This window comes from Ambystoma mexicanum, chromosome 3q (genome assembly GCF_040938575.1).
Source record: "Ambystoma mexicanum isolate Mex_15411 chromosome 3q, UKY_AmexF1_1, whole genome shotgun sequence".
Taxonomy (NCBI): Eukaryota; Metazoa; Chordata; class Amphibia; order Caudata; family Ambystomatidae; genus Ambystoma; species Ambystoma mexicanum.
Window position 1 is genome coordinate 182,411,161 of NC_090926.1, and position 13,303 is coordinate 182,424,463.

Sequence of the window (13,303 nt, forward strand, 5' to 3'; positions counted from 1 at the left end):
TTCGATGGAGACTAAGACCCTGATCTTGCTTCACGTCTCGAGCGATCCTTAGCAACCTTGTCCAAACGAGGCCTCGAAGACTCTTGATGAGGTTTGCGCCGTTTTCACGGGCTTGCAAGTATCCGGCCAAGAACGTTACCTGCCAGCTTCAACAGAAAGTGCAGACGGGGCCTTGCCCTGCCTTTCGAAAACGTCAAGCATTTTCACCCAGAAAATTTCCCGATCCACGGGCATCGAATGTTCAGACTGGCAACTCGCCCTTTCGGGGGTGCTGCCTTAAGAAGACAAGGAATGCGACCGGTGGTGCCTTCTCCTCGAGCGATTCGACGAGGCAGACGGGTGGCGGAAACCCCTCCTGGACCGTGAACGCTTTGCCTTCTTCCTCTGAGGAGAGTCCCCTCTCGACTCATCGGTCGAAGGCCCAGCAGGTTGGGACTTATGGGGCTTGGACAACTTGCCTACCCAGTTTCCCCCCCTTTCGTTCCCACAAGGCCTTTCCAGTCATCGACTGGCACTTGGAGCATGTATCTGTGTCATGGCCCCCCCCACCGAGGAACCATAGGCAGACACGATGCAGATCCGTGAATGACATCTTGTATCCACAGTCCCGGCATTTCTTGAACCCGGACAGAGGTGTCGGGGTGGAAGACTAAGACTTATCGCAGCAAATACTAGAAAGTACAAGGTGTGCACGAAGCAAACACGTTTTCAGAAAAACAGAACTGAGGCTACGGGTGCCGTGCATGCTGCACATCTGACGACGTCACCCTTGACGGAGGCCTTCGAGGGACATCGATCCAAGGCTCCGAAATAGCCGTAACAGATTCATAGTTCTGATTTTCTTGTCACTGGATGTTCGTGGATCACCCTTTATTTGTTCATCTGGCCCAACATCTAATGGGAACTTGGGTCTGCTAGATGTGAGGCAAAAAAATCTGCAGCGTTGTTAAGGACCCAATGGTCTACTTGCTTGCCCTTTGGGAGGCCGCAATGTATGCGGCTTTGAGTCAGCCTCTAAGTAATTTGCCTTAAAAACTCGTCCAAGCAGCGGACAACAACATCCCATCGGTTGCGTTGGGGAACGCAACCGATGGGATGTTGTTGTCCGCTGCTTGGACTCGAAGCCGCATACATTAGATGTTGGGCCAGATGAACAAATAAAGGGTGATCCATGAACATCCAGTGACAAGAAAATCAGAACTCTGAATCTGTTACGGCTATTTCTGAGCCGGATTTCTTGATCTCACGTCCATCCAGGATATTGCGCCTAACTTGTCGGGGTATATGAAAGAGGTTTCCTATCTGATTTAAAGAAATTGTCTGTCCTGAAGAAGGCCGTTGAAAAAACTATGGGTGTAGAGACACTAGCGATAGTGCCTTAATCTCCAGAAGGGCCGAAACACGTCGACACTCGACAAAAGACTTACCAACTGTTTGAAGTCTTGTATCTAAATACTGCCTCATTGATATAAGTCAGTTTGCATTAATTCAACTAACCCCTATAGTTGACTTTGTTTTTAGGATTAGATTAAGTCGATCATGCAGCATTGATTTGTGACATATCTGTATGTTCTGCTTTCTCTCTTTTAACTTTTCTAAATTTGTCTTAATAAATTGATATGGACTCATTTATGATTGATGATTTTTAGTGTTCACTCTTGAGGGTGTGTAAGCGATATGGTCCTATGTATTGTCTCAATAGCATGCAGCATTTGTTGATAACTGTTGCAAAAAATTAATTTTTGAAAATTGTTAATGTGGTACCAATCTGGAAGGCATCAATCACAAAATAAGTAGATAACATATACCACCAAGTCTAGCCTGTTTGGACTATGAGTGGGGTAGTCAATGGTCTCATTTTTGTATAACGCTTTCATCTTTGTTCTCCCGTTCCGAAACTTTGGCCCCCCCATAAACAAAAATTGAGGGAGATTACCTGTTTGGAGGTAACGTAATTTAAAACTCTGGTGCAGCATTTGTTTTGTATTAGCATGTTATAAATGTCCAATGAGTACTTGTTAACCCTATGAAAATGTATTGCTATTTAAAAACAAAATATTTAGGTTTGAAAAATGAAATATAAATACAGTACATTAGAAGAACAAAGAAACTGATGCAGTGAAAGAACCTTTGGAATGTAACCCACACTCTTATATAGCCATTCTGTGAAGTTTAAACCTTCAGCACCCTGGTAGACTCGAGAACTCAACCTCAACCAACGAACCATCAGAAAACAAGAATTGGCAAAAATCCTGCAGTGCATCTGACCTCTGTGCTACATGCAGGCGACTGTTCAACAGTGCCATGGCCAACTACTAACAAAACACCATAGCCAAGACCAACAACAAAAGCAGAGCCCTCTTCAAAGCCATCAAGCACTACAATCAACCCTCTGACCTACCAACCCGTAGCACACATCGAAAAATCCACAGCCATCAATTCTTTCTTCGTCAACAAGATCCGCCAACACAGACACCAAAGCCACAACTGACAGCACACTAGACATCCCATCTCGCAAAACCACAACTACCTGGACCTCTTTCAAGACAATAACTACGTAAGACCTACCTTAGCACCCCCAAACCCCTTCAATACCACATTGTATGAAGACAACATCCTCCGGCCTCCGTGCTCAAGACCCTCCTGACTAAAGCACCCCTCCCTTACCAGACAGTCATCAACAGCTCCCCTGACTCAAGGCACCTCACCCTCGACCCTCAAGACAGGACAAACCCTACCGCTTCTTAAGAAACCAACACTGGACCCTGATGTTCTCAGCAACTACAGCTGCATCACCCATCTTCCATTCCTAGTAAGATCCTTGAGAAAGCAGTAGTCCCGCAACTCCACCACCACATTGGATAACCTCCTTCAGCCCCATCAACCTGGCTTCAGACCCAGATGCAAAAAAGAAACGGCTACCATCAAGATGATCGACGATACCTGTAAAATCCTCAATGATGGGCATCCTTGCCTCCTAGTTCTCCTCGACATCTCAGCAGCATTTGACACGGTAGACCAGTAGAGACTCACCAACAATCTACATCACTGCACCAGGATCAGCAAGCTAGTCCCTCAGCTGGTTCAAATCCTACTTTGCATATCACCAGTTCGTAAAAGTGGATTCTTCCGGATCACCCACTCTACCCATCACCTCTTGAGTTCCACAAGGGTCCATCCTGTTCCACGTGATATTCAATTTTTACATAGAACCACTCAGAATCCTCCTTGCTCCACACAACATTCACATTCACCAACACGCAGATCTACCTCAAGACATCAACAGGCTCAAAGCCTGCCTCACATTGATCCAGTCCTGGATGTCCAGTGCTTACCTGAACCACAATCCCTCCAAAACGGAATTACTACTGCTGACCAACAACACTGAACACCCGACATCCAGACCTGGCTCTGCTATGAACTTCCAGGGATTCATGCCCCAGCTGGCCACTTGTGCCAAGTCCCTTGGGTTCAACATCAGCAGACAATTCACGTAAAAACAGCACATAGCAAGGAAGACACAAAAGGCATTGTAACAACATTCTCACCTGTGGAAAATCAAGCCCTTGATCCCAGAAAACAACTTCAGATCTGCTATCCAAGCCTTGATCCTGTCCCACCTGGATGATGCCAATGCTCTTTTGGAAGGCCTTCTGGCGGCTACCCTGGCATCCCTGAAATGTTACCTGCATGCTGCAGCAAGACTCATTTAAGAACTCTGCAAATTCAACCACAGCACCCAGACCCTCATCAAACTGAACTGGCTCCCTCTGCAAGCTTATATCATCTTCAAATCCTGTTGCATCATCTACAAGGCTGTCATCTGAAGTCCCCAAGCTACCTCACAGAGCAACTCGGCATCTCCAGAGGCCTCTGATCCACCTGAAGTAGGGAAATGTGCAGACTAAGTACAACAGTGCAGGAAGGAAATAACCAGAAGACAGGCCTTCTCCATCTAAAATCCAAACATTTTGAGCCTCCACCAGGTGAGCATCAGACTTGCCCCATCAGTTCTACAGAAAGAAAGAGCTCAAGACCTTCCTCTTCAAGTAATGGCTCAACGCCTAGGTCCATACACCCGCACTCTCCATCCCACCTGAGACTGATCTGCTCCTCACCGTCTCCCAGCATAGTTGCTTGTAGATCCCATGCTGCTAATTACCCACCTGGGCCCTCCCCCTCTTACCCATGTGCTTTTTTTCTCTGCTTCCTCGCTGTTCTTCCCCCTTTGATTGTAGAGCGCTCCGTTGCTTCCCGAAGCTAGGTCCGTGCTTAATAAATGCCCTAATAATAGCAGCTGGTCTGCACACATTTTGCTTTGCATCTACGTAGTGGTCATAGATGTTTAAAAATAGTTGGTTGTGATGAGAGCAGAAGGTTCCATCGGATGCTCGAAGATGTAAGGGAACTCAGCAAGGACTCCAGGAAACTGCATTAACAAAAGGAATTTTCCCTTTGTACCTACAGTCTACTCTCATAAGGTGGAAAGGAAAAAAATCTGTGTTGAAAAATATATGCAAGAAAGTTATTCCCTTTGTAGTTTACTTTGCAATTTACTACATAGCTTCTATTGCTCCCGATTTATTGATGTACCTGTGCAATATCTTGGTTGACTCTAATGCATCAGGTTGTTGTGGAGTCCTGCATCTGTAATAACGTTTGTGCAGGACGGAGCCGGCAGAGGTGGAAGCGTTTCCAGTGTTGATTTATGCCCCAAGTTACTAGTTACCGATTCTCGTCTGAATTGCCTAAGTGGTCTTGCCTATTATGTTGAGTTAATTATCCTGTCCAGCGGACACAAATGAGAGATTCTGGAAAGCGCTCTCGGGGGAGACATTAACATGCAGCGTAGGGAGGGGCGTGCTACTGCGTGCCGTTTCATTCCCTCTGCTTTCTTAAATCAGGTTTGCTCCCCAATTCTTAGGACGGCCTATAGAATCTTCTAGGCCGGTCAGATGATAGAGATGTAATCACTTCAATGCAGTATTCTGGCGACCAACCCATTTGTGTTGCTAAAGCAGACAATGTCCTCAGCTGACATGTGCCAAATCCAGTCTGGCTTTAGACTTCCTTAATGAGAGTTCATTTTGTGCCTTTGAAGTGAAGATTTTTCTACCAGAATGCTTGGCAAGCACAGCATGAGCTCATGATTAAACTTAAAACTAGCATTGGTAAAGCCAACCGTTTTGGCTTTTATGTAGACATGGGGGACATTTTTCAAGCACTGAGATGATGGTACGATCTGGCCCAAAAAAATGGCAACTGGCAAATGGTGTTTGCACTGGGTATATTATGACAGACTGACATCTAATGACTATTGAAGAGCCAAAATAGTCATTTAGTGAAAGGAACAGATGCAAGGGGGCACACTGGTAAGTGCCTGAATACACACTTAGTTGTGACATTTGTATTACACCAGGAGCTGGTCTATAGTTGCAAATGTGCTATTCCCTTAAAGAAAACGGCTTAGGAATAGCATGGGATTACCCTCAAAAGCGCAGAGCCAGCTCAAAGATCACCTGGGGCAAGGCAGACAGTGTTTTACATGGGAGCAGGTAGTGGTTGAGAATGGTCACAGGGACTGGCATGGCCACGAGTGGTTGCATATCCAAACAATACCCACAGCATGCGCCTCCCCCATCCTCGCATCCCAGCTCTATCCTAGTTTCACTTCCCATGCCAATAGGCTCATAGGAAGCCCCACTGTTGGCCCTGACTCCGGATAGACGAGATCACACAGCTGTGACACGCCGTGTAGTTACCCCTTTCTGCAGTCCCCAGCCTTCCTGCACGCTAGTTCCCAGTGAGCCTGGGGTAAGTGAAACCCACCCCGACCCGATTCTGTGTTTATGTTTGTTTTTTTCCCCCCTCTGTTCCTTCCTCCAATCCCCTCTCTCCCCCGGCCCCCCTCCCGCCTCCCATCCCACCCGCGCCTCTAATTGGCCCATTGGACCCTCTTATCGTGCCCTCCCTGGGTAGCCCTCTGCCCGGCAACCCCTGCGGCTAAGTGCCCCTAGGCAAAGGGTGGCACTAACAGAGGCGGTTTCAGCTGGTGTCTGCAGGTGTCCACAGGGGACGCCAATGGCCAGCCATTACCGCGGGTGACCCACACACTACCCTGTTACCCTTGTCCACTTAGCAGACACTTGCACTCAACATAGGTGTGTGTTTTGACTCCTATTCTACAATAACTGCATTGGAAAGTATTTGAAATTTGCATTGTGAACCTAGACCTTTTTCCCCTCTATTAGGACTCTCTTACTAAGGTGGGTCTTTTCTCCTGTCCTTAAAATTGCATTGTGATACACTTTTTCAATCTGCGTGTTTGATTGTACAACTGTTCAACTTGGGTCACCTCTGTCTCATCAGCTTGCACCCTGCCCGGTTTCCTTCCCTAGTGTTCTCCCCTTCCCTCTCTCTCATACTCTATGGTGCTGTCTCTCCTATTTTCTCTAACTGCTTCTCTATCGACTATCCTGCTCTTCTCACTAAATCTGGTAGGAAGAAGTTTAAAAAGGAAATCCTGGTCTCCAACCCAGGCCTCCCTATCGCTGACACCTACACCAGTGCATCCTGCAGACATCTTTGTCGTTCCCTCACCAGACCTATGGACCCTACATGTGGTCTGTTCTCTCTCCTTTCTCTTATTCTCCCATCAATGGTGGCACCTAGTGGGAGGCCCTCCTGACCTCCTTCCACTCCTCCAAGGTCATCATTAATATTTAAGTGAATGGCACCGTCTTGTTCCAAGGCCCTCGGGCCAACCTTCTCTTCGATAGACGCTTTCCACGCCTTATCAATTTTCTTTCTTCTCCTGCTGTCCCTTATCTTCCCTCCAGGGCTTCCTCGCCTTCCCCTGCTGTCTCCTCAGATACCTTGCCTTCTCCTTCGTCCCCTTCTGCCCCCCTCGGGCTTCTTCTACACCTCCGCTGGGCGTACCGCTGATTTGTAACCCTCCCCAGACGTTTTTCAAGGCCTGCAACCTTATCCACATTGCCACTCTCAACTCTCGCTCAGCTGTCAAACACTCCTCTGACATCTGCCGCCTTCTGGAGGAACTTGACCTCGATGTCCTCAGTCTCACCGAGACACGGTTCACGGCCAGCTCTGTCATGAGCTTTGACACTCTCCTCCCTGATGGCTACAAGATCCTCTCTGCGGCCAGGTACAACCGTTCCGGAGGGGGGTGTAGCCTTGATCTTCCCTGAGTGGATTCCTGCCTCTCATTCCAACGCAGGCCTACTCCTCTTTCGAATGCCTCGTCTGCCGGCTCCCTCTCCAAGCCATTCCCTTAATGTGGCTACTATCTATCAGCCACCTGGTCAGATCTCCTCCTTCCTCTCTGAGTGGTCGGACCTTTCCTCTTCCCTCCTGGCCTCGACCACTCAACTCCTCCTTCTCAGAGACTTCAACATCCACCTTGATGCTTCCTGCCCCCCCTCGAGACTTTCGCAACTCGCTCTCACTCTCCATTCTCCCCTCTGGCCCAACTCACTCTGCAGGGCATACTCTGGATGTTCTGATCTCCTCAGACTTTCCCCTTTCTATCCTGCACACCACTCCTCTCTCCTGGAGTGATCACTTTCTCCTTTCCTCCCAAGTCACCCTCTCCATCCCTCAGGCCAAGCCAATTCCAACACTGCCACCCACCTTCTAGGTCATCCAACCCATGAAGTGCAGTTTAGGCTTTCGCCACCACCTTTGCTCCCCTCCCTCCCCTTTGGCTGACACACAGCCCTTTCCATGCTCCACTCTGCTATATCAGACACTCTCTATGTTCTTGCCCCTGTCATGAGGATCCGCCTGACGCCGAAAGCCAAGTGCAACTCCTGGTACGACTCAGACCTCGTCACCCTTAAACGCAAGTGCAGGGTGTCTGAGAGGAAATGGCGTGCTTCATGTACATCCTCTGACAAACTGGCCTGTCGCCTGCTCCAAAGGCAAAACCGGCTCTCTGTTCGCACTAAGAGGAGACTCACATCCAAGCCCACGTCACTGCGGCATCCAACAACTCGGCTGAACTCTTTAAAATCTGCAAGGAACTGGCCAATCCTGCCGCAGTCTCAACCTCTCCTGTCCCTTCCCAGGCCCTCAGCACTGAACTGGCTTCTCATTTCATCTCCAAAACTCAGGACATCCTGTCCTCTCGCTCTCCCCCTCTCCCTCCACTCTCTGCTCTTCCTCTGGCCCTTCTTTGGCCACTTCTCCTCCTCTGCCTTTCCCCTGTTCTCCCCAGATGAGGTTTCTAGACAAGTCTGATCTATGAAAGTCTCATCAAAACAGGTTCTTCCCTGTTCCTCCAAAACCATCAAGGACCACATTGACTCCCTGGCTCCTGCCCTGGCCGATTTCTGCAATCACTCCTTCGTCAATGGTGTCTCCCCCCACCTGAAGCTTTCCCTTGTGCACCCTCTTAAGAAACCCTCAGCCGACCCTTGCTGGATGGGTAACTATCGCCCAATCTCCATCACTCCTTTCCTAGGCAAACTCCTGGAAAAGCTGGCCACCTCCCAGCTTAATCTACACAATGAATCTGTTGGTTGTCTCCATGACCATCAGTCTGGCTTCAGAGCTGCCAGAAGCACGGAAACTGCTCACCTGAACATCCGTGAAGACCTGCTCTCCAACCTTGATTCCAACACCCCCTGTGTCCTCATCCTACTTGATCTCTCTTCTGCCTTCGACACGGTCAACCATACCATCATGCTCAACCGTCTCCGTGACAACCTTTGGATCACCGGTCAGGCCCTGGCGTGGCTGACTTCTTTTCTCTCTGAACGACCCTCCCAGGTTCAACTTGGGTCCTTCCTCTCCTCCATCTCTATGTCTGCCTGTGGTGATCCCCAGGGGTCTAGCCTCTCTCCCTGGCTGTTCAACCAATACCTGGCACTACTTGCCCATCGCATTGCTGCGCTCTTCCCCCAACTTCCAGTGCTATGCGGATGACACTCTGCTCATTTTCAGGCTACCCTCAGCCACATGCTCTTCTCACTAAATCTGGTAGGAAGAAGTTTAAAAAGGACATCCTGGTCTCCAACCCAGGCTTCCCCATCGCCGACACCTACACCAGTAGGTGTCAAGAGACTTGACCAGTCTCATCTCTGACTGAATGTCCGCCATCCAGGAGTGGTGTGCCGCCAACAATCTCTGCCTTAATCCTTAATGCTAGTAAGACCAGGATTCTCCTCATCGGCGCACCCTCCTTTCCTGTCACTCTGACCGGCCTCTCTTGGCCCTCTCCCTGCTCCCACCGGTGAGGCTAAAAACCTTGGGGTCCTCTTCAACTCCACACTCTCCTCGCGTCTCTAAGAAGTCACTACCAGCTGCACCTCCTCAGAGATATTCTGCCTTTTCTCTCCTTCCCCCAGAAGCGCACTGTCTCCAGAGCTCTGGTTCTCTCTAGGCTGGACTATTGCAACAGCCTCTTTCGAAATCTGCCTGCTTCTACTCTCCGTAACTTATCCAGAACCGGACTGCGAGACTTGTCCTTGGCCTCAAGCCCAGGGATCGTATCTCTCCAGGACTGAAATCTCTGCACTGGCTCCCAGTAGCTGCAAGGATCAAGTTCAAAACCCTCTGCATTGTCCACAAGGCCTTCTGGGACCTGGGGTCTCAATACCTTCAAGTCTCTCTTCCTAAATATCTTCCTTCTTGAGATCTTCGCTCATCCCCCTCCAACTCCCTCAGGGTCAGTCGCTTCTCCAAGCAACGAGTTGGTGCTAGATCACTTTCTTAGGCTGGGGCCTCCCTCTGGAACAGCCTCCCTGCCCACCTGAAACTTGAGAACCATCTCCGGTTCCTGAAGCACCTCAAAACCATTCTCTTTGCTTCTGCTTTTTCTCCTCCTCTCCGCTGCTGATTGGCCGATACTGAAACTGCACTGGTTTACCTGGCCACGCCCTGATCTCGGGGCCAGGTCCCCTCCTCCACCAGTCGCACACCTGCACTGCCCTCCTGGCAACCCCCACACTTGGGGACTGTATTATGCATCCCTACAGTCCCAATACCAGCACTTGACACCTGATGCCTGCACCTACCTTACCCTTGCTGGCCATACTTTACTATTGCTATTTATTCTATGATCCCATGTACTGCCCTCTCCCCTCCTCACCCCCCCCTGCATTTTCCCCCTTCCCACGCACTTGTGCGATCTGAATGACACCTGGCCTAGTCAGATTGTTGTCTGTCTTCCCTCTGTTCCCCTTTCCTTGCCTCGTCGCGCCTTGAAGCACTTGTGCATAGGCACGCTATAAATGCCATATCATATTATCTTCTAAAGGGACACTTAATTGACAATTTGATTCCAGAGACCTCAAATGTCAAGTGGCCATGCGTGAAAAGGCCACCCTATCCGTTTTTTCACCTTTGGATCCTGGGATTACTTTTTTCTTTCACATTTGAAATATAGGAAAACTGCAAGTCCCAGAATTCTAACCAAAAACAAGTCTGCGGTTCCTGCATCCTTGTCACTTTAGAAGAGTAAAATATTTGAGCTCGGACTGCAATATCAGCAAGTTCAAACATACTTCAAGAAAGCATTTTGATTTTCCTCAGCCTGCAAACCAATGTTTAGTGTGGTACAATGTGATTTGTCCCTAGACATGTTCCCTTTAAGTCCCCACTTCAGTCTCTAAAGCAAGGCAATCTGAAAAGAACTATGGAAAAACACTGCAAATCTCAACATGCGCCTCGAAAATAAAATCACTGCCTTATTTCAGGACAAATTATAGGAAACGAAAGCATGACACACGGCCACTCAAAAAGCAGTCACAGAGAAAAGTGTGCTTAGGCTTAAACAAAATAGGAATGGAGCGCACAACACAAAACGCATTTGCATCAAGCTGTGAAGGACGTTGAAGTATTCACACCTTTTAAAAGCTGCCACTTGCAAATGTCGCAGTCAGCATATTAACACTGGTTTTCTAATTAATGTTTATTTTTGAAAACCAATAGCATGGCGTTTTTTACCCATCGTTCACAAAATGTTTGAACCAATAATTACCAAAGGTGAGGCGTGAATAAGACATTTTTCTATTTCATTGGATGAAGCGTATTTATTGAGAATCAAAGTGACGCTCAAATGTTTAGATGTAAAGCACACATTCCCCCCAATTAAGTTTACTTGTGGTGTGCAAAGGCAACCCCCAGTTTAAAGCTACTCATGATCCTTCACAAATCAAAACATGCTCTTGTACCTTAAAAACCTGTCTGAACCAGCACATGTTAAGGCGAAGCATCTGCCTTGTAGAATAGTCAAATGAAAGCAGACTTCTTTACAGCCATCATACCGCCCCATGCCAGGTCCTATATTACGGTCGCTTTATCAATGCTTCTTTTGTAAAAGGACTTCAGTGCAAGGAGCCAGGCACATTTGGATACATCATTTCTATTAAACCAGTAGCACATTTTACAGCTACAATTAAGCCATTAACTCAGCAGGCAAAAGTGTGCTGTTGCGGTTTGATAAAGATAGCTCAAACAGATCCCAAAGGGGTGCGTTTTGGGGCAAGACAGGTACTAGGCGGAATTCGTAAAAGGCATTTAATGGGTGGGTAAATAACAAAACAGCACCTACACGATGTGTGTTCCTGCTCACATGCCAACTCCCTCCCAATAGGTTCGGCATATAGGTGGTGCTGAAGTGCCGTTTTATAGCCAAATCTAAAGAGGATCGCCACGTGCCAGAAAGTGGGCAAGACGGAGTAAAAAGATCAAATATAAATTGTCCTTTTAAACTAGGTGCAATATGGGCAGAAAAAATCCAGAGTCTTTTTGATAAACGTGAATAACACGCTCTGGATAAAACGCAGGGAAATATTCAGACCAGGGATGTTTGTCAGCACACATTTCAAAATCAGGCTGAAACAGCTCTTCTCCCTGAGCAACCTTCGCAGACCACCGACCAGCAACAAAGCAGAGAATGCTCGCAGCGCCACTGGACAGTACCTCATGAACTTGAATCCTGCTTCAAGGAAATTATTGTTAAGGAGTTCACGCTTTGTAAAATGCTGCGCAAAAGTGGACAAAACGGAACTAAAACTCTCCCTGTGACATTTGACCTTAAAACCTACCTACCAAACCTGCCAAAGATAGGGGACACCGCTGCCGTAATGCTACAGAAAATGGTGCGCTGGTGGGGCCATACCGAAGACTGGTAAACGAGTGCAACAATGTACAAGTACATAGCGCACTATGGCCAAAGGCACGGCGCCTCTCTGCTACGATCTAATACCCAACAGAAGGCGAAGGACTTCCAGCCTGAAGAACAGAAAAGGGAGACACATCCAACTGCAGCACAAGTTTTAATGTATACTGGGAGTCTAAAGGACTTAAGGCAGCAGGTGATATCAATCTGGATGGCCTATTCTGTGATCCTGCTATTTGAGCAGTGTAAGCATCACATCACGGAGAAGAGAACCAGCAACATCAGTCACACTAGAGATTCGGGATTCAGATTCATAACAGTAAATGGTAGAGCGCATAAATGGGATGGTCACAAAATGGTGTGCTCCTCGCTAACACCATAAGAGAATTAGAAGAAAAGTAAATAGTGTGTACCCCTATTACCAGTTTGAACAGAACTACCTCTCACCTGGGGGCGTACAGGCATCTGCCGGAGACTGTACAAAAGTGGATCGTCTCTTGGTGGGCATGGGAAGCGCCATCTTCTGCTCCTTGTGCTTTGCCAGGGCGGCCTGCACCGCTTCAGTGTGGATATCTGAAGAATAGACACCTGTGTTCATTTTCATGCAATAAGAGAATCAAAGTAATAAAAACAAGCATTGGCAAAGTCAACAGTTTTGGCTTTTGTTTGGGCAGGGGATAGGCATGTGCCAGGCACTGCTACAATGGTACTTACCTGTGGCCCTAAGGCTGCTGGAAAATGGTGCGAGTATCTGGGCAAATGATAGTGGTGCCTGGCACATGCTTATCCAATACATCTTTACAAGTAAAAACATTTGGTTTTACTAATTAATGCTAGTTTTTGACAGGATTTCAGATGCAATGATGCACACATAAACGAGTGGCTGAACGTACACTTGGTCAGGACGTTACACTGGCAGCTGTAATCAAACAATGAACATTCAGAGGACTGCCTACAAATAACCGTCAGTCCCTATACAGTGCCGTTTGATATTACTGTCTGATAGAGCTAGCCCAGAAGGGTGTGTTTTAGGCAAGTAGGGGCAGGCAGTGGGTGGGAAATGCCATTGGGGTTAGCAGGCCACAGAGAGTCAATGGGTGGCTAAAACTCAACATAACTACACAGTAGTTCTCTTTATACAAAGGGATATGTTCCCCA

General features: G+C 47.9%; 1 protein-coding gene across 3 annotated transcripts in view; it reads right to left on the minus strand.

Moving 5' to 3' along the window:
* DIP2B (disco interacting protein 2 homolog B) overlaps window positions 1-13,303 on the minus strand; it is a 1,149,028-nt gene that overhangs the window by 727,779 nt on the left and 407,946 nt on the right. For all 3 annotated transcript variants that reach the window (XM_069653448.1, XM_069653447.1, XM_069653449.1), the window contains exon 4: window positions 12,593-12,718. In XM_069653448.1, the coding sequence (XP_069509549.1) occupies window positions 12,593-12,718 (126 nt within the window). The remainder of the gene's footprint in view (window positions 1-12,592; window positions 12,719-13,303) is intronic.